The following is a 22,336-nucleotide window of genomic DNA, read 5'->3' as shown; positions in this document are numbered from 1 at the left end:
GTGTAGCTGGAAGCGCTTGTGGATAGGTTAAGACGTTTGTGCTTTTCTCTCAGCTGGATTTAAGTAAAGTTGGATTTTTCAGCTTGTTCCGCTGTTGTGGCGATTCGACCAATCAACGTGAAGTATTTGTTTAAACGCTCTGATCATTGGTTCTGAACGTTTCAGTGAGAGCTATCCCAGTTTGATGAGGTGGTTATATAATATATCTGGACTGGGCCAAGGCAAATTTTGCTTAAGTACGTAGGAAAAATATTGGGTACATGCCTTTTAATGCAGAAACCCTTGTCAGTTTTTAGTTTTTTTTCAATTTTACTTTCATTTTTAAGCATGGGGCACATGTTTGTTTCCTGAAAGGCCTGATGAAAAGACATGACCAACAGATCAACGATTAAGTCCTACAGAAAACTGATCTTAGAACCCCAGTAATTCCCCAAATCTCTGTGTGGATTGTAGTTTTCCTGCAGTGGCTCAGACTGGAACAGATTCTGATCTACAGGAAATGGGACATCACACTTTCACATATTGCTTTTTAATGAACCCAGAGCTCCTTCTGTGGGACGCATCACGAGGGGGGTGGTCTTTTGGACATTAATATAAAGCCCAAATCACTTAGCAACATCTACAGCAGGGGGGTTAAGACGGACATATCCCGAGCTGGAGGGGTCAAAGGTCAAAATGAGGTATGTATGACCCAAGGTGAGGTCTGGTCATGTTATTTTGTCAAAAACACTCTCTTCCTCCATGTGTCTATCAGGGAAAGAATGGGATTAACAGTGACAACCCATGTATTTTTACCTTAAAATGGCATGCTAATACTGACAACAACTAAAAAGCATTTTGTCTCGCAAGTTACTTAAATCAAAGTATTCCGTTATTGCAAAAACTACTGCTACTGCTGAAAATGCTTAGGAAAATACAACTATGGGACAAAAGGATTAGTGGAAATTATTAAAAAGAAGAAAAAAACATTGCAAATTATCCTCAAATTATTTTTAGCCATCGCTCTTTGATAGTATAAGTCTAAAATTTAACTAAGTCGTGTATTTATTTTTTAATTTTTTACTTGTACTGATATATTATAAGCAGCTCTTAAGCTCAACCTCTAATTAGAATGCATTTTATTGTTCGGTCATCAGGGAGTGTGGCTTAGCATGCTAGTTGTTATTAGCTTTACCGTGACAGCAAACATCTCTAACTGTTGTGGAAAGTGCTTATAAACTCATCATGGTGAATAATTAGGATGCTCTCAATGCATAACGTGAGTGAGGAATAACTTTGGACCATTTTGAGCCATTTAAAATAAACTCTGTTCTGTTTTTCACGTTTTTAAGACAGTAAAAATCGGCGTGCATAGTCAGAAACACTTGTTGAGGTTTACTTTGGTGTCGTTTTGCCCTTTTTGTGTTCATATATCACATTTCAAACCATTTATTTGTGTTTGAAATGTGCACCAGACCAATCACGTTTTCCCCTTATAACGACCGTACCCTCTACATAAAAAAAAAAAAAAACTTCCTCTTTGGCCCATGGCGTAAATCCGTCCTCTGCGTCCGAATACACAGGGAAGTCGTCACTAATTAAATTCATCACTGCTGCGCTCTATTCAAAGGCTCATGTGTTTACATTTCCAGTCTATTTACAGGGAAAGCCACATCAAATGGGCATTAATCTGATTAGGACCAGGATTTATTTGGGTTTCCGTGGCAATAGGGAGCTTTCCCGACGAGCGTACGACGAGCCAGAGGAGCCCGAGATGAGGGAATGACCAACAGCTGTAGAAGACTGGAGAGAGGAGGGACGTTTTTTACTACCGAAAATAAAACACGACACGAGTTCTGTAAAAAAATATCATGCTATTGCGAGATAGGGCTTCCAGCTACACCCTGCTATTGGTTTGGATGAAAATATAGCGCTGTTTCCATAGCGATTGACAATTCAAAACAGCACTTGAATGATGAAAAGTACTCAAAATGGCGCCCGTGAACAGGAAGATGATGGAAAATTCATGGGTTTCAGGTTTCTGTTTTTAATTTAATAAAATTTAAAAATAAATAATTAAATTAATGAATGAATAAGTAAATAAATAAGTGAATAAATGAAAATAAAAATAATAATACAAATACAAATAAAAACAATTAAATAAATAAATAAATAAAGGCTATATATGTTTATTATAGATGTAAATCATAAATCAGCAATAACAACTCACTGAAACTATGGAACACAATGGCGCCAAAAAACTTAATTATCTGATTTAACATAATAATAACAAACAGTGTCATTACCAGTGGAAAAAAGGGCAAAATCACTGGGACCTGGTGATGTAAGTGATTGCACTAATGGAGCTGTTCTGATCCACATTTGGGACATTCCACGACCATGTTTAATGTTTTAGAGTCACGTACACAACTTCAGAAAATGCTTTTAGAGTGTAATTGTGCTTTCAGACATTTTACACAAAGCACAGGCCCCAGAGAAGCAGGTTTATAAAGACTTTCCTTTGAGTTATTTCAAATTACACCACTGACGCAGCATTTTTGGAGTTTTTAATTCAGTTTCAATTTGAGGGTGCATCATGTTTTTGAATGGACTTCACTTTTCACTTAAGTTTTTCTGGACTGATCTGTGCCATTTTGTTGTAACCATAGACTGTATATATAGATGGGAATAGGAAATGCTCATGGGTGCTCAGATACTCACGGTCAGAATTACAAATAAGGAACTCGGACCCTGTAACTGTTCGATGAGCTTCATTTGACTGGAGCCGAACGCTGTGGGTGATGTCACACTCACTTAGACCACCTCTTTATATGTAAAGAGCAGGATTGGAAGCGCCAACCTTCAGATCGGTGGACAACTGCTCTACCAACTGAGCTACTGCCACCCCACCAAATAAATGCTTTTATACATGTGTGAATCCTGCATTATAGATATGTAGTTCATTTCCAATACACACTGACGCAACATTTTTGGAGAGTTTTCATGTTCTTTGTGTCTGACTCAGGACTAACTATTGTTCTGGTACTACTTGGATGGGAAAAAAAAAACCATAATAAAACACTTACATATACGAACCATGCATTTCAAATCAAGTATGAGGATGGACTCATGCTAAAACAGTATTTCAGTGTGAACCGGGCCAAGTCCTGGTCTCAGCCCCGCACATAATCGTCAGACAGGTTTATAGACTGGGCTTTGGGATTTGTCAGTTTGAAGGAGACATCTTTACTGTCAACATTATACTACTCCCAAAAGCAGATGTAAATATAAATACTGCATTTTTGTTGCCTGGGATCCAGAATACACACTTCTTCAATACTTTACGAAAATGTGAGTCTGGTCATCGGTGAATCTGCCCATTTTCAGATGGGCGTGATTGACAGGTGGATCAGCCAATCAGGGACAAAAATGGTCCGGTTGTATCGTGAAAAATAAAAGAAAAAAATATCACAGCAGCTGAAAATTAATGTGGATTTCTGCAGAATTAAAGAGCGAAACAAATGTGATTTTATTTGTAAATCACAGGTGACCAATGGGCTCCTTTGTTTTCATGTGTCACTGAAAAGAACGAATCTGATTGGGTGATCACGTGTGGCCGGGTTTGAGACGCTTCGGAGGACGTGGGGACCAGACTCGTATCAATCTGTATAAAAAATGCAGAGAGATATCATTCTGGATTTGACAGGCAAGCATTTTTCTACACCATAGTTAAAATATTTATTAAGATGATTTCATATTATTAAATGAGCATAAATAGTGTGGGGTAAAACAGCCAAAAAATCCATATAAATACATAAAAACGATCCCTCTTTCTGCACCTTTCCTTCACATGTGGAGAAAGTATTTATTGTAGTACTCAAACTTCTACTACTTTCAAAAACTACAATGTGTCTGGGGGAGTGTCCGAAACAGATGCTGCTTGTAAAGGGAGATTTACACATGGAAATTGTACGGTTTTATAATTTATGGGCTGTCCTGTGTCTGAACTGCAAATTTCCACAAACCATCATTCTTGGCTCCCGAGGTTCGTCTATTAAAACGAGTCTAATTGAAATGCAGTGCTCACTAAGGAACAATTGGAAATGGCCTTTTGGTTCCTGCTAAATCCCACAACAGAAAATATTTCACTTTCACTGTTTGACTTACTTTATATGTCAGTCCTGTAACAACTGCCCATTGTTCTGTTTAGACGTAGAGTAATTGCAGTACAAACAGTATTTATATATTATGTATTATGTTTATTTTCATTCAACTGGTAATATATTTGTCCATTGATTAATTTAAGCAGTTTAGAAAATATATCTCAAATGAAACGTCCGGGTTTAGTGTTTGAACAATTTTGTAATGCTGCGCAAATGATTATATTTAAATAATTGCCTTGAAATTGGGAAAGCGCTGTATAAAAATGTGACTATGTTGTGGAAAAATTACAATTCTAGATGAAAAGTAATCATTTGTGAACACCGGTGAGTTCTGAAATACAAAAAAAAGGTTTATTGTTTGTTATAGCAGATACTGAGCTCTGAGTATTTATACCAGAATGACAAAGCTACATACATTTCAAAGTAGTGACAATGAACTTTTACACAGGGTCTGGCACGCTGACACAGATCAAATGCACTTAAAGACGTACGACAAGAATATTTTCATCACAACACGAATAAACTTAAATTTCCATCACGCAGACACTAGGGGGCGAGGTTGGTTAAGTGTCTTGCCCAAGGACACTACAACAGCATTCATCTGTGAGAACTGAAATCGCACCGCCAACCTGTGGGTCAGTGGATCCGACCAATTTACCAACAATGCTGATGTCGAGAGCGGGATTCGAACATCCAACCTTGAGACCAGTGGTAAACGCTCCCTACTGTCATTAGCGTTGAAATATTTGTACCAAAAGTTAGGTTACAGCAATGAAAATACATTATTAGTGCCTTGGAGTCCCACAGGAGGAGCTGGAGGAAGTGTCTGGGGTGTGGGAAGTCTGGAAGTCCCTGTTTAAACTGCTGTCTCCCCTGCTTCATTTTAATTCCTATCCATCTCACATCAACAGGTACTGAATACTGTATACTGAATTGAATATTTAAACGGTTTCTATACACGCAATATTTTAAGAGCCTAGCGAGTCACTCTTATATGAAAAAGACCCCAGTTTGGTCCACTTTCGCCCCACATATCTGAGCGTACGTGAAGTCATCCGATCCTGTGTTGGTATGCGCGAGCGGGGGTCCTCCCTGTATAGTTTTGGGGGCGGGGCCTGTCTCCTGTCTGCGATTGAGACAAAGACGAAGGGTGTGATTGGTTAAATGCGGGACACTCCTCACATTGTCCCAACAACATGGAGGACATCTGGCACCGCTGATACAAAACTGTGTAGCCTGGAACATCCTCTTTATAGTGCAGCGGACTGTGAGCCATTGAACCACTCGCTTCATATTCTCATGCTAATCCCACAAAGGCTGCAGCAGATGTGGGGCATGTGGGCTCGGCTTGTTCACTTGTAAAGAAATACTAAAGGCTGAGGTTATTATTTTACTTTCTCTTGTTGGTCTGTGTCATAAAAAATGGGTTCAGGACAAGGGGCAGCGTCTTTGGTGGTCGAAGGCTGAGTCGGAGCGGAGATTAATGAATAGTAAGGTTTCAAATTATGGTTTGCAGTTTTGCCATGATACTGGTAAAGTGGATAAAAATGGAGAGTGCAACAGGAAGTCAAAGGGGATCCAGCAATGAGACAGCGCTATAAACTGTATATATAAATGGACGTAGCTAACCTGCTAACCGCCGTGATCCGATTGGGAAGTGATCATGGGAAAGATTGATTGAAAGATTGAAAGATTGTCAATTCTCTCTGTGTAACTGCTGCTGTCAGATTCGTCATTTTGATCTTAAAATGTTCGTATTAACCCGCTCTACACGATCCTTGTATTTTTTATTTTCCTATTGTGTCCGTAATTCAAGATATGAACATTCCTTCCCTGAGGTCACTCCCGCTAGTGTTAGCAACAGGTTTGATTGACAGCGTTGCTAAGCCTCGCTCCGGATTGGCTCTTTGGTTGCTATGACACTCATGGTCAGATTACCAAATATGGAATTGGCTCCAAATTCGCCGCTATAACCACGAGCCTCGACGAGTTTTACTTGACTGGAGTCTCCTACTACTTTTTACCTATAAGTAGTCAAGAGTCGAAAGAATACACATAAATCTGAGCAATTTGAGCGAGAAAGTTGTATTGGTAATTTTAAAATGCTAGATTGAACACTAAAGTACAATGTCAGGAGTTTGAATAGAAGTAGAGAGTAGTAGTAGTAGTAGTAGTAGTAGTAGTATAAATCTATCTTGTGTAGTCAAAACACCAAAAACGTAACATTTATAGCCACATAACAATAACTTCCTTCATAGGCCTGTCACAGTGAATATATAGTCAAATGGAACAATCATTTTTGACTTTTTCTTAGTACTAGTCAGGAACTTTTTGTTATTTTTCTTGTTCTATGATTAGATTTGAGCTTAAGAGGGTTGAATAAATAACTCCTATGACTCATTATAGACGCAAACTAGTCTGTAACTGTTCACTTATGCCAAACTGTGCAATGAACACAATGAATAAATGAGCTTTAATGTTCTCCTTCTGTTGTACTTGGAATATTGTGCGTACTTGATTACTTCATTTGGGCTTAAAGATTTGAATTGAACGGTTGACTCAATTTAAAATAGTAAAATAACCTGCAGCGGAGCCTGGTTGAGTTCACGCAGGTTTAACGAGCATAAGGTTGTGCCAACTAATTATTCCTTTTTTACAAAACAACAGAAAAAATATTTGAAGTCCACAAGTGTCTTATTCTACATTCATTTAAAGAACTTGCATTATTTGTTTAACAGTGTTTCATTTTTCCATTTATTTATTATTGCAGTTTGTGTTTCTTAACCATATTTTACATTTTAAACAGTTTTGGGGATAATTCTACTTTAGGATTTTTGTGACAGTGACATAAATTAGCTTCAATATTATCGTTTATCGTCTATATGTTCTTATATATATATCGTACTTCAAAATTTGTTATCGTGACAAGCCTATTCCTTTGTCCTCGTAATTTTCGCCCTCACTTTGTTAAAGACAAGTAAAAGATTAGGTCATAAACTTCAACAAAAGATCAAATTATACATTAGCATAGGAATAATATTTCATTTCAAACGCTAAAAGTATTTTCCGTTGCTCCTGCATTAATTCTTGCCTCAACATGAACACGTCTCATAAAAAGGTCTTTGAGTGGAGTAAACCCAAGTCACCCAGGGCTGGAGAGCTACGGGCTGTTTTTGCTGAAACACAGCCTCAGTATATATTCCATAACAATTTGTCATGCAGCGTCAACAGAATCAGAGCAAAACTGGTGTCATTATGAAGAGCCGTGGCTGAATGGGATCTAAATAAGCGAACATATATTCAATTACAGGATGTGTTTAAGACTGAATTTTATGTCAGAGCAAATTTGAGAAGGAATCAAAGATCGTTGATGGCACAGCTACACACCAAGATCCTTCCGCTGGACTTAGAAACTTGGAGGTTTTCTCAAGACCCTGAAGAAGAAAGACTTTGTGGTTTATGGGAGTTGGAAGAAGTTGAAAGTGAAGCTCAATTTTTGGTGTATTGTCCATTTTATGATGAATTTAGACATCCTTTATTTGGTGAACCGTTATGTTGTGGTATTTTGTTTCATTCTAATGTCTAGAAGTTGGCATAATTTCTCTGTAAAGCCTGGAAGAAGCAGCAAATAAGTTTGTTTAAATGAGTCTATTGGTATTTTATTGTATTTTGTTAATGGTGTCTTATAAGCCCATTAAGGGGTTCTGCATTTTTTTTAATGGAAGACACAATAATAAAAAAATATATATATGTAAAAATTAAAATGCCAAAGTAATATATGACAAATTATTATAAAAACACAACAACTAATACGTCAAATATAGTTTTTCAAGGCCCAAGTTTAGCCTCTTCAGCTCGTGTTCCTGTCACTGTTGGTCCCTCCCACCTGACACTCCATTGGCTGCATTTTCCCAGCGTCCAAATCCCGCGCTCTGATTGGTCCATATAGCTGTCCATCATCCAACCTGCCGTGTCTGACAAGTTTACAACTCCAAACACGTGTAGAAGGTGCGTCTGCGCTGCTCTGGCATCCTTAAAACAAACGGGACGTGACAGCTTCGTTTTGGAACAGAAATACGCATTACGCATTTCCCAATAAGACCTTTTCGTTTGTTGGACGTAGATTGTTGGCGTTTTTTGCGTAGATTTGTTCATTTTAGCAACTTTATCATCATGTTCCACTGTGGATAAAGACTGGAGTTTTCTTCACGGGTTTATATAATGTGTTTTGGCTAGTATGGATGTGACCAGCGGGACTCTATGGCGACGCTGGACACCCCGACCCGAGGCATCTCCAGACGGGCTTCGGTCTTGCTTTTCTCCCTCCTCTCCTCCCTTCTCCTTCTTCACTGCCTTACGGACCGCGTCAGCACCATCACCCCGTTACCAGCCTCCCTGTCCCGGGCGCGCGCGGAACTTTCCTCGGAGTACAACGCGCAGAGGACGAAACGACTGGAACCAACTCATTCAGAGACAGGACGAGTTGAAAATGGTCTTGCGTTTTCAAATTCACCTGCAAAGGATTTTGTTTCACCCCGGAAAGTGTCACCCAGGTTCGCAGGTAAACTCAGCCCGCTCGGAGAAGGGAGCAAGAAGCTGCCTCAAGCGCTCATCATCGGGGTGAAGAAAGGAGGTACCCGGGCTTTGCTGGAGTTTCTGCGGGTGCATCCGGACATCAGAGCCGTGGGGTCGGAGCCGCACTTTTTTGATCGTAACTATAACAACGGGTTGGAGTGGTACAGGTGAGAGTCGTTGAACGGATTTGGCACTTTACGCACCATTACGCACCATTACGCACAGACTTTTCAGTGTTGTATTGGCTTAATTTTGTTTTTTGGATAGAGACGTGCGCATCTGATGAAAGTTGCGACTGCGTGCTGTGTCCAACGACAAAAAAAAATGTAGAAAGGAATGATCAAATCCGCAGTGCAGTTCTTTGGAGCTGCCATATTTTAAATTATTTCAATAGCACCTTCAGACATTTTTGTTCTTAATCTTGTATTAGGACACTATACATGTATCTGTTATTCCATATTAACTATATTATATTCATATTTTCTAGAAGATAGTGTTGTGTTGAATGCAGGTAGAGCTAAGTGAGTGAGTGAAAGTGTAATTTGAGCTCGGTGCTGAAGTGGGTAAGAATTTGTCCCAGGTGGATACTGTGATAGAAAATGGAGCCTAGTCTAATAGCAAAGTTGTAGTAATATAAGTCCTTGATTTAATGATACACTATGTAACTTTTCTGAGAAGGCGTGCTCCACCTGTATAAGACTTCATGTATACACCAACATCTCCAGTGAGATGTTGTTACTTTGCCTGGAATGTTCCACTGTATAGCATTATATGTATCTTATCTCCATGAGCAGGTGATGCTACCTGGACTGTCACAATAAAAAAATAAATAAACTGAAGTGTGATATATTGCTGTAAGTATAAAAGTAAATATAGACGATAAACGATAATTTTGAAACCAAACCATAAAGAATAATTATCCCTCAAAATATTCGAAACGCACAAAATTGTAAAAAAAAAAAAGAAAGAAAAAAAGAGCTGCAATTAATAAATAAATAACAAAATGCAGCGCTTAAGTCCTTGCTTTGTCTATAATGAGTCATATAAGTTCATAATTCAACCTTCCACAGCTCAAATCTCATCGTATTACGGAAAATTAACCAAATATGTCCTACTAGTACAAAGAAAAAGTCCCACGATAAATATTGACCCCCAAAAATTATTATTCCATCTGTTATGTGTCAAGTTCAGATCAGTGCTCAAGGTTAAAATGCATATTACAAAAAAAAAAGAAAAACATCTGTATTGTATGAATGAATATGATAGATTTGCAAGTTTAATACCATACTGTGGAACATTCCAGGCAAAGCAATAACATCTCCATGGAGACAAGCAGCTGTGAGAACCCCACCGGAGGAAGTAGAAGAAGCAAAATTGTCCAGTTCTAGCAATGAAAAATACCATAATGTTTTCTGTGTAAGTACGTTTTTTGCTGTAACAATCCCTTTTATTTATGCATGTGTGTTTTTCCTCATCGCCATTCGTCACCGCACTGCTCCTTTAACTGTCCTTGCCGTGATTGATAATGTTTGTCCTACTTTTATTTAGCCAGACACTTAATCACACACGAAGATAACTCTCAAATCTTGTTTCAACATCTGAGTTTTCATAGTGGGAGCTAATTACCATCGTTTTGGAGAAGGTCTGTTGATTTATGACTCTGCACCAGAACTGCTTTTGTTAGACCATATCTGACGCTCGTTTTAGGGTCGAGTGAAGCTGAAGTTGTTTTTGGTTGTAAGTAAAAATGAGGATTATGAAGAGATCGGATGGGGAAAAAGAAAGTACAGGGTGTCCATAAAGTCTCTTTACAAAGGTTACAATTGATAAAATATCTTAATGAAACTTGTTCTATTGTACTCAGTGGTTTCTAAAGTGTTTTACCTCATTTAATCCACTTCTATAAGAGCACCATTAGTTGGATTAAGCACATTAAGACAGGACTGGATTTTTTTTGCCATGTTCACTGTAGCAGAGCCCCATCGATGGTTGCAATCTCATCTTTTATCTTTTTCTTTAGTTCAGTAATGTCCCGTATCTTTGCTTCATACATAATATCTTTAACACAGCCCCATAGAAAGAAATCCAGAGGTGTGATCTAAATCATGATACACATTGTGGTTTCTCTTGAGGTGGAGCCATTTCTTAGGGGTTCATTCAAAAAGATGCCTCTTTAATCAACAGGATGGAAGAAAAACAAAACTGCAAAGTGATTAACAACTTTTACAACCACTGAGGACAACAGAAAAATCTAATTAATATAGTCTATCAACTGCCTTTATAATAACATTTTAAAATTGTAAATATTTCAGGTAGATTATAAATAATGACTTGATTGGTAAAGTTAATTTCGCTTGGTTAATATTGCCGGATATACAGCTTTGGTTTAGGCCAGCAAAGGCTAGAAGCTAAAGCCGCCATTTTGGAAAATAAATGAGTGAGCTCCAATGTGCCTCAAACCATTTCTTTGTAGCGTTGCAATTAAAGAGAGAGAAAAGTTTCCAGTTCAAACAATGGAAGTATCTGTAGTCTGTGGATTTCATATTGAAGCAGTCAACCAAAATGTATAACTTACAGAAATACTCATTATAATGTGCAGAACGACAGACACTTTGCAGCTCGTCTCGTATTTAGTTATGAAAGAATAAAAACACACTCAGATTTGATAAAGTTTGCAATTTTTTAAGCTAAAAATTCATTTGTTTCTCGATAACATCCTATCTGCTGAATCAATATATCTGCCGAATCGTGAACTCTTTTGATAGCAGTTTCCAAGTGACATATTTTGCATGTTTAATCATTACTAGTGATGGGACTTTCGGCTCTTTTACGGGATCCGAATCTTTTGGATCTGTTCATTTCAAAGAGCCGTTTAAAAGACTGGCACTTTTTATATTTATTTATAAGACAGAAGTGTGAGAAATGTGAGAACTCATTTGAACAACTCATTTTACTTAAGTACATTTTACAGTAGGTACTTTTTACTTTTACTTCACTACATTTTAGAGCAGTAGCTGTACTTTCTACTCCACTACATTTTTGAAAAGGACTGAAAAGTAAAAGTACTTTTCATATGACTTGAGGGGTTATTTTTACCATGTTCGTGGAAACATCCTGACTGAAGTTTTCGAGTTCAAGCGTCAGCGTTGAGCAAATAAAAATATACAAAATTAAGAACAATTAGGACATTGATTCATATTGTTACAGTTGACCAAAATATATATGTATACTTTTTAATCAATATCACTACATTTAACAAATTAACACTTTAACAAATGAACACTTGTGTCAAATACAGTACTTTTACTTTTTACTCTTAAAGGACATTTTTAAACGGGTACGTAAGTACTAAAGATTTTTTACTGTGATACTTTTACTTTTACTTGAGTAACCTTTTACCTCTGTATATGTACTTTTACTTAAGTAACAAAGTTGAGTACTTCACCCACTGATCCAACAAACTAATCGCAGAGATGGCCAAGCCTCAGATGTGTTTAAAATGGTTCAAAATGAGAGTGAGAGAGTGTTTACCCTTTTAGATTATGCATCATCTAAATATAACGTTGCACCACAATAATAATCATTTAAAAACTAACTGTTTTGATACCAGATATAGTTTTTTTTTGTGTGCATATAGCTCTCACTCGCGTCGCCTGCTCTGCTTCTGTGATGATTTTTGTTTCGGTTCAGCGTTAATCAGTATAAAAATGCAGACAAATTAGAAAGAAAAAGATTCAGCTCTTTTAAAAAATGAGATCCGGATCCAACGTTAAAGAGCCGACTCGTTCACGATTGTCACACTTTATACGACCAAATCCCCAATATAAAATGATGAACCATTACATTTAAAATCTCATCATACCTCAGAAAATATTCAAATTTATTCACATTTAAGCTGTTTAGTCAATCAAGTTTTGCACAAAACATAGATTTAAAAAAGTAACAAGTAATACCACAAGTGCTAGTTTTTCATGTGTACTTTTTACTTGTACTGAAGTAGAATTTTGGCAGTAGTTGTACTTATAATAGTACATTTTTGGCCATGTAACAGGATTTTTGCCAGTGAAAAATAGAAGTTATTTCAAAGTAACGTCTGAGTTTCCTCACGTAGTTCCAAAGTTCTGCTCTTTCTCCTATCTCAAAGTATCTCAAAGTACCGTTTGAGTTCGTTCACTCAGTTCCAAAGTTCTCTATCTCTGCCTCTCTCCTTATTTAAACTAAACCCTAAATGTGTTTGTGATCCTCCATAAACACCGGTCCCGTCTGTGGATGTCTTGATGTGCCTAAAGATGCTGCATTTCTTCGCTCAGGTCTCCTCATGATGGATTTGGTGAGTCAGACTAAGTGCTGGGCCCGTCCCGAGTGGGAATAATGACTGCGCCTCTCTCCGATCCTCTGGGTAATGGGCCATTGCCGACAGTCCCGCTCTCTTATGAAGAAGGATTGGGACTGTAATGAAAGGTTACCTGAGTGTTAGCAAAGATATAATTCAACTTTTGATTGAGCTAAAGTTTCGCCGGAGAACCACACGGGTAATTTAAAGGAGTGATTGAGAATAGTTTTTGCTGTAATGCGGTTATTTGGATGTACTTTCTGACAGGACTTAACCAGACATAAACAAATTGTAAAATTGATGGAACCCAGGAGCCCAGGACCGAACTAAATCTAAGCAATGTGTAACCAGGTCGAAACTGAAATAAGTTTATAAGGAAAGTTTATCCAGAACCAAAGCAATTCTAAACCCTGTATAAACCGATGCAAAACCAGAACCACCAGTGTTTTGTTGTGTAATTGTCAACCATTTGTATGTTATTCAGGCTTACGCTATTAAAGTGCCCATATTACGTTGTTTTTTGATCTGTTATAATGTTGTTTCCTCGTCACAAACACACCTCGAGTTGTGTTTGATGAGGTAACAGCACTAGAACATGACTTAAAGCTCATAAGAGTCAATTTTGTGTAATATAGGACCTTTAAGTCAAAGGTTAAGTCAGGTTCTGTATAGTTTAGCAGAAACGTACAGCTGTGTCTCTCCTTGCGCGAGCTCCTTGGCAAAATGGCAGTGTCTGTGTGGAGTTTGCATGTTCTCACCGTGTCTGGGTGGGTGGCCTCTAGGTGGGTGCTCCAGTTTATACTACCTCCGAAAACATGGAGGTCATCGTTCTTACTTACACTTCATAAAACATCGCAGACAAGGTTAACTCACGTGACTTGTGTGGCCATGTAAAACCCCACTACTATTTATAATTGAAGTAGTTACAAAGTAGATGGTAATAAAAGGTAGAAATAAAAATAATGATAAATCGTAATTCTTGCAAGGTAGTTATGGCAAAAAAGAGTTTCAATTTTCTCTGGCCCAAATGTACGTACTTGCAGAGTTCAGGCCGCACACACACTCTGAGGTTAATTAATAGTGTTCTCTTTTTCTCTCGAGACAAAATGTTTAACTCCCAGGTTGATGTGGAGGGCAAATAGACTCAGCGCAAACGTGAGGGTAGAAGTTACGTGAATGTGGACCTCAAAACCACAAGACGGAGATAAACCAAAATGAGCAAAATGAGAAAGATAATGTGGCCGATATGGAGATTGACAGTAGATACGACGCTACTGCCTGTGAATACGTAAAGCCCTGGATTACTCTGCCAATACAACTGAGCTACAACTTTTAATTTAAGGTGACTCCAGTTCTTTAAAGACATCAGCTTTTTTTTTTTTTTTAGCTTTTTACCATATTACAACCTTGTTCCCTCATCTAAAACATGCCTGAAGAGGTTTTATATGTCATCCATGCATGTTTGAGTAATTTAGTGATCTCTCCCGGGCCATATTCGAACTCTCCTGATTCTGTCTAAGGCTCCGCCCCCACAACACTAATGCTCTCAAGATATCGACTTATCGTTCAATATATTATAAATGGAACAGTGATTTTTAAGGTCAGTATTTATCGTGGGGAGTTTTTCTTTGTAGTAGCACGACGTTTTTGTTGTTTGTTTGTTTTTCTGCAATATGATACGATTTGAGCTGTAGAGAGTTGAACACAAACTACTTAAGTGTTGCGTTCTGATATTCATTTATACGACTCAACAATATTTAACACTTTTGTACATTTACAATACTTTTTTTCATAAATGAATCTGCTTTAGAGTTTGTTTTCAATATTATCGTTTATCATCTATATTGATTTCCGCAATATATCGCGCTTCGAAACTTGTTATCGTGACAGGCCAAGCTCCCACACGACAATTTTCCATAAAAATATCAAAGCATAATGCAAACCCATACACTACAACTTCACAAACCTGATACGATGTGCAGTAGTTTCATTAGACTGATTGTAATGGGATAGCGCTCTGAAGGGGGGTGACTTAGCGTGGAGAGCAAGACGAGGGTGGACTCAGAGCGGTAAAAATGAAAGCGAAATTTGTTAAACAGATTGATAGGTTGTTTTTGGCAGATATAGCATTTTCAAAACAATAAAAGGTAACATGGTGTGCGTTTGTGTGCGTTTGGGTGTGTTTGTGTGTGTTTGTGTGTGTTTGTGTGTGTTATGTGTTAGCAGTTAATATCCCGTAGAAGTAAAACACTCCGTCTTTAAGTACAGGGGCTTTGGTTGTGTTGTCCCGCTTCAGTCTTTCCAATTTCAACCAAATCCCTCGCAATTATGTCCGTATTTTACAAACACGTTATATACAGTTCCTTCTTAAGGCGTAGATCTTGAGTTGCTCCACCTCTGCCCTACTTGTGTGAACTTCTCTCTCTTCCCCATCACCTATTCATCTTTTGTGGAGGCTTTATATCCACGAGGGTCCCATCCATCCACACCAGCTGCCAAGATTCCCTGGAATTTGGACAGTGCTTCCAAAAAAACTTTAGTGCCGGTTTCCCTCTCCATTTAAAAACACAAGAGCCCGTTGAATAGAGTAGAGGAATAAATAAGTGTTAAAACAGCATGGCCCCTCGCTGCAGGAGCGCACCTCTTCAGGACAGGACAACACGGGCTTGTTGTTTGGTTGGAGACGAGAGAGAGAAACAGAGACGGGGGTGTTGTGGAGCGAACTTGTTAGGTAGATGGTCTCAGAGAGGTGTTTTTGTGTCTTAAAGGAGCGCTTGTTAAAACAGGAAGTCTAATTTGATCGTGAAAACTAAGAACTTTTCTAATGGTTTGGGGAAGCGAAATTTTAAGAGGAAACAGTTGTATTAATTTTACTTTGTGGAGGGATGCACCGGTCCAATAGTGGTATACTGTACTGACAAATTTGCTGGATATCGGATTTCAGATATCGGTTGAGACGATATCCTGGTTGGAAGTAAGACAGTTTACTGGCTGATGCTGAAACGAGTTGTTTAGAATACAGAGCAACCCATGGCCGATAAGCTCTGTCAATGTTTTGGGGCTGATATGTTGGGCCGATTTATATTATTTTCCCCAAATTATGTCATTTAAATTTACTACAAAACCTCTTTTTTTATCACAACCCTATAAGAGAGCTGTGAGGTCATGTTTTGTGCAGCTAACTCTTAATATGAAGTGTCGTGTGTATTTTCTAGGCTTCAAATCAACCAAAACAAAATATCAGCGTATGGAGATGTAAGCCCGATAGCCGATACGCTTAAAAAGTTCAATATATCGGTCTACCTCTACTATTTACTGGTCGTAGTTGGCCCAGAAAGTCGCAAAATGTTTGATCTTTTATTAACACAAAGCTGTTCCGTACTCACTTGAACGATAGATAACAGTTGCGTAACACATTTGGATTAGTTTTGTCATATTTTATTTTAGTTTTAAGGGAAAGAAATGCTGTTTTCAGTCTGCGCTGGTATCGGTTCATATCGGGTATCGTGCATCCCTAGTATCCTTGCACTGATTCTTCTAGGTTTGAGTTATTGGGGCAAAAATATATATATAAATCATTATGTAAATTTAAGTGAATGCCAAAACATTGTCTTAATGTCTATAGGACTGTCCTGGTTAAAAAAGTAAAATAAAATATGAAGAAAAAAAAATAATAATAATTTTTTTAAAATGTAATTAATTGGAAATAAGAAAATATAAATCTCTGTTTTTTTTAAATTGTTGAACAGGCTACAGTGTGTGTGTGTGCGTGTGTGTGTGTGTGTGTGTGTGCGTGTGTGTGTATGGCCTGAGTAACTGACCTTTCCCCCCATTGGAACATTCTTGAACACGTTTAGAGTTCTCACTGTTTTGTGTCGTTACAGCTTCAGCTTCAGCTTTTCCCACAATTAAACTTGTCTGGTTTGTTTTGGGAATTTCCATCAAGAACCACAGAGTCCACTTCACACCCAGAGCTGAGAGCTGCTGTCACAATGCGGCATTTCTCTGAGCGCAGCGCAGCTTATAAGTATGTGTTATGATCTTATTCTGGTCTAGAGTGAAAAACGATATATATTTAAATTAAAATTACAGCAGTGAAGAGTTTCAGACAGTATATGAGTGTTTCTCATTAACAGAGGAGACTGTCGTGGCCGCGCATAACCCAAACTGTGTAACTGGTATTAACAATCAGTGCTTTTTTATTAGTATAGATATATTTACTAAGTGCTTTACAGAATAAGAAAGGCATTAAAATCACAATACAAACAAATCAAAACATAAATAATCATCATAAAATTAAGATTAAAAGAGAAAAGTGCAGAAAAAAAAAACATTTCAGTCATATTCACAGTTAAACAGAACCGTTTGAAGCCTGGATTTAAACATTGTCAAAGTAGAGGCCTGTCTCACATCTTCAGAAAGATTGGTCCAGGTTTTAGCTGCAGAAAACTGAAAAGCAGATTCCCCATGTTTAGTCCTGGTTTAGTCCTGGTTTAGTCCTGGTTTAGTCCTGGTTTAGTCCTGGTTTAGTCCTGGTTTAGTCCTGGTTTAGTCCTGGTTTAATCCTGGTTTAGTCCTGGTTTAGTCCTGGTTTAGTCCTGGTTTAGTCCTGACTCTGGGCACCAACCAGGACTAAAACAGAACTGAACCAGAACTACATCAGGAAAAATCAGGAGGTCAGAGTGTGAGATGTTTCATATGGCTCTAACATGTCAGAAATGTAGGGATTACCTATGCCACCAAAATCTCTAGTCTAAAACTGTGAAATAATGGGAAATAAAACTATGGGAAACACTGGAATATAGATTCTTCTGTGTCTCTCTTGCTAAAAAGCTCAGTTATTTATGAAAATGCAATTAGGACAATTGTGTTCTTAAAAGTCTTGTTCAAGTTTATAAAATTTAAACGAAAAGCCTTAATATATATGTACTGATCCCACCTGTACTGTGTTTAAATCCTGTGTGAATCGAGCCAAATTAATGGTATTTCATAACATTTTTCATAACATAATACAATTTAATAGCTGTTACTCTTTAAAATGTACCTAATTCTTCTCCTTTGTTCCAGCGCGTAAACCAAACCTAATTCACTTGCTGCTTGAGGCTATATCGTTGCTGCAGTAGTTTGTCCCCTATTGTTAAACAGGAAAGCGGTCCTCAGCCCACATCCCCATTCACCAGTGTAACCTTTCACTCCCGATTTTTGCCTGTAATTGAATAATCGCTCTGAACCTTTTGTTGGTGAAACGGAGCTCGGCGTGAACACAGAGGTCAGGCCTAAACTGTGTTAAGTACAGAGCCGTATTATGTTTAAACGTGTCTATTGTTACCGCGGGACAAGCTTTCACCTGTTTAGACCGAAATACTGTTTAAAGTCTATGGTTTAAAGTTCCATTACATCCTCGTACAGGTTAATACGCTTCATAAAACATTAGAGACCAGTTTAACGAAGAGGAGATGTGTGGACCAAACTTAAAGGCCCTATATCGAGCACTTCCTGTATGACATCACAAGGTGGAACACAGTGTTTGAGAGACGAACTCAGCCTAAATAAGCAGGATTTGTGCGTTAAACAGAAGAAAACGCAACTCCAGGTATGTTTGCGATGAGGAAACAACATTATAACATAGGTCGAATATAAAATAGTGCAATATGGGCCTTTTAAGACAAAAAAATTGACAAATAAAAAGTCAAAATGTTAGCTTATCATTACTGTAAATAGTAAGTGAAACATGTGGATTTAGAGCTTATACTAAATATACCCAAGACTCATATACAGTAGTTGGATGAAGTGTTGATGTTTGGAAAATTCTGTTATATGAAAATCGTAGCGTACTTTGGTTTGGAAAATAATAACATAATGTGACGTCAATGGGAGAGGTCATATTTAATAGTGCAAATCTGGACCTTTAGAATGAGGGATTTATTAAACTAACCAATAAATTAATAGTATACTGTAGTGTTCTGGTGTAAGGAAACACGCCAAAGTTCTTCTGGTTGTTTATTTTCTGAACACAAAGGCTACTGTAGGCTGTCATCCATGCAAAAAAACAAGAGCAAAACAACTCAACTCACTAAAGCCAGTCTCCAAAACAGACCAGTAACCACAGACTGTATAAAGAAGCTAATGCTAGATCTCAGGGAAGGAAGGCGCCTGATTTTTCTGTTGTTAATGTTCATATCTTGATTTATGGACACAATAGCGAAATAAAAACACCAGGATCATGTAGAGCGGGTTAATACGAGCATTTTAAGGCCAAAATGACGAGCCTGACAGCAGCAGTTATGAGAGAGACGTGTAGGTTTTTCAATAGAAAGTGAATTGGAGCCAGAGTGATCACTTTGTATTTGGCACGCGGCGGCTAGCAGGTTAGCTATGTCCATCTATATATGCAGTCTATGTGAATAACTGACAAATACAACCTTCACGTCAACTCATCGCCATGGCAATCAAGTGGCACGTACAAAAGCCGTTATGTAAACAGTTACAAGAACAACAACTCTGTCAACTCTGAGATACACACTAAATATAAGATCATTACGATACATTCATCACACACACACACACACACTTTTTATGGTGAGGATGTAACGATATGACATTTTTGAATCAACTTTTTACAATGACCATGATTATTAAAAAAAAAAACAAAAAACTTAACTTTTTTAATTTTTTCACTAGATTTTCATATAACATTATGTGATCAGCTCTGCAAAATAAAACTGTGTAAAATAGCTGGTTTATTGACGCATGGTATAATTTTGTATATGACTTTGGAACAGGTATAAAATTTAGAAATGTATTTTAATTCTTGAACTGTAATATGAGGATCTGGCTGTAGTACCAGTTGAAGTACTTGTAGTAGTATTTTTGACCCACATGTCCATACTTGGCCGTGCGCTGATGGCAGGTGTATTAGCGGTGTCATCGGTGAGTGTGTTTATGGGGCGGTGTGTAAACCTCACAGACGTACGGCCTTGGCTCTTAACCTTGGGACAAACGTGGACACCAAACATGATTGACATGATCCAGTGTTTTAAATAGAGCCATAGCCCACCTGCTGCTGCGGACTGTGCCCCGCAGAACACACAAGGTGCAACTTTACTACAAGCAAAGTAAACCAGATTGTCTGTTTCAAGTAGTGGGTATGATATCGAAAAACTGATAGGCCGAATTTGAATATTGAGCATGTTATTAAAATACTAAAATGCAGTGGTGGAACATAACAAAGTAAAAGTACTGTTACTTACTGTACTTAATTAAAAATTTAGGTATCTCTACTTTACTTAAGTTAGCTTTAAAGTGGATACGTTGTACATTTACTACATTTGAGAGCAGTATCTGTACTTTCTACTCCACTAGAGTTTTGAACAGGACTGAAAAGTAAAAGTATTTTTTATTATTGTATGAGATCCGCTGAAAAGGCTGAGGGTTTATATTAACACGTTCATAATTTGAGCAAATAAAAATATACCAAAAAAAAAAGAAAAAATAATACTTGTGTCTGTTGCACAAAATTCATCTTAAATATATGTAAAAATCCAATCCAATCCACTTTATTTATATAGCACATTTCATAAACAAATTGTTTCCAAAGTGCTGCACAGAGACAAAGTGACATAAAATAAAAAGGAACAACAATCAAAAATAAATAGGTGCTCATTTAATTTGACTAATAACTAACTGTACATAAAATCAATAAAACACATTAAAAAAAACAAAAAAACAAAAAAAAACACAGAGGACCACACAACTCACGCGGTGTTAAAAGCCAGAGAATAAAAGTGGGTAAAAATCACTCTGAAGCTTTATAAGACCTCAAAATCTGCATGAAATACTTACACTTTTTATAATTTAAGTACAAAAATCTACTGAAGTAAATGTATTTAAGTACTAGTTTAAAAATTGGTATTTGAATATTTTTTCTTAAGTAGATTTTTTCATGTGATACTTTTACTTGAGTAATTTTTTTTTTTTTGCTCTGGTATTTGTACTTTTACTTAACTAGCAAAATTGTCCTTGTTCCACTTGGTCCACCACTCATAAAATTACCTCTGAAAGAAAGAGAAACATTTTGTGTAATCTGTGAAACAAAACACTTGTTTCAAGGGTTAACGTTACTGCAAATGGACTAAACTACATATTACACAAAATGTTTTACATAATTGTTTTGAAAATCCTAACTTTTTTTAATAGTAATAAAAAAATAAAATAAAAAAAAAAATACAAGAAAGTAAATTTTTAGACTTACCAAACCAAGCGCTAATCTAAACTTTTGGGGTGACAGTGACTCATCTGGCGGTTCGTCTCCTCTGAAAACACTGAAGTTGATTTGTTTCAACGCTCCCGATATTGTCCCCGTCACATTCATGATGAGGATTAAACAAGTGTAACCAAGGTCAAATATAAACCTCACCTCCATGTAAAGTAATAGTTTGTGTACGGCAGGTGGACCGGCGTGGCTCGGGGGTCAAAGGTCAGGACCAGAGGGCACATACACCGTGATGGGCTCAGACCTCCGGGACGCGAAAGTGATTATCGCCAACCCCCCACCTACAGCTCTGCGTGCCCCCGGACCCCCCGAGCCCCCACCCCGAGAGCCAAGACACAAGGGAAAAGGGGCTCATGTCTGTCCGCAGCTGCCCAAAGGCATCCTGGGAATCTAACCCGCGATGGGAGGGTGAGGACAGGCAGCAGGTGCAGAGAGCTCCCCAGACGCAGCACCTGGAGAGGAGGGGGGAGAGGGAGGGCACCTGACGCAACTAACACTATTCTATGAAACAATGGTGTGTGTAGGTATTTAAATGTGATACAGGTCAAATAAACATAAACATACACAGGACAATGGGTGAAACGCTGAGTGAACGTGGCCAATATTGTAGAATAACAGTGGTGGTTTTAGGGGTGGGTGATACACTTTCTTTATATTTGCTCAGATTTTCTTAGAGCCAGATCGCACAATTTCGATTTTTATCACGATTTACAGTATGTTTTCTTAGGATCTTTTATATAGTATAAGAGATAACTAAAAGCAGGTGCGTCAACAGAAATTTTGGGGCTCGGGGCAAGAAACCTCATATGGGGCCCCCCTCTAAAATAAATTAACTGTCGATTCCTCTGACTAAAAAGGCTGACCAGTAGGAAAATTGGGTGGTGGGAAAGTGTTTTTGAGCGTACACACACACACACAAAAAAAAAAAAAAAAAAAAAAAAATAGAGAGAATCAAGATCTGGGAATTTGACCCAAATCACAGATTGTCCCAGGAATCAGATCATGATTTGATTC

The 22,336-nt window shown here is 37.8% G+C and overlaps 1 protein-coding gene across 1 annotated transcript in view; it reads left to right on the top strand.

Moving 5' to 3' along the window:
- The first annotated feature begins 8,347 nt into the window (after positions 1–8,347).
- The window catches only part of LOC117387712 (heparan sulfate glucosamine 3-O-sulfotransferase 3A1-like), a 60,512-nt gene continuing 46,523 nt past the window's right edge, over positions 8,348–22,336 (top strand). The window contains exon 1 of the mRNA XM_055229361.1: positions 8,348–8,884. Within this exon, the coding sequence (XP_055085336.1) occupies positions 8,403–8,884 (482 nt within the window). The 5' untranslated portion in view covers positions 8,348–8,402. The remainder of the gene's footprint in view (positions 8,885–22,336) is intronic.

Source organism: Periophthalmus magnuspinnatus, chromosome 19 (genome assembly GCF_009829125.3).
Source record: "Periophthalmus magnuspinnatus isolate fPerMag1 chromosome 19, fPerMag1.2.pri, whole genome shotgun sequence".
In the NCBI taxonomy this organism is placed as follows: domain Eukaryota; kingdom Metazoa; phylum Chordata; class Actinopteri; order Gobiiformes; family Gobiidae; genus Periophthalmus; species Periophthalmus magnuspinnatus.
The sequence above is the reverse complement of the archived record's forward strand: the minus strand, read 5'-3'. Positions and strand labels throughout refer to the sequence as shown.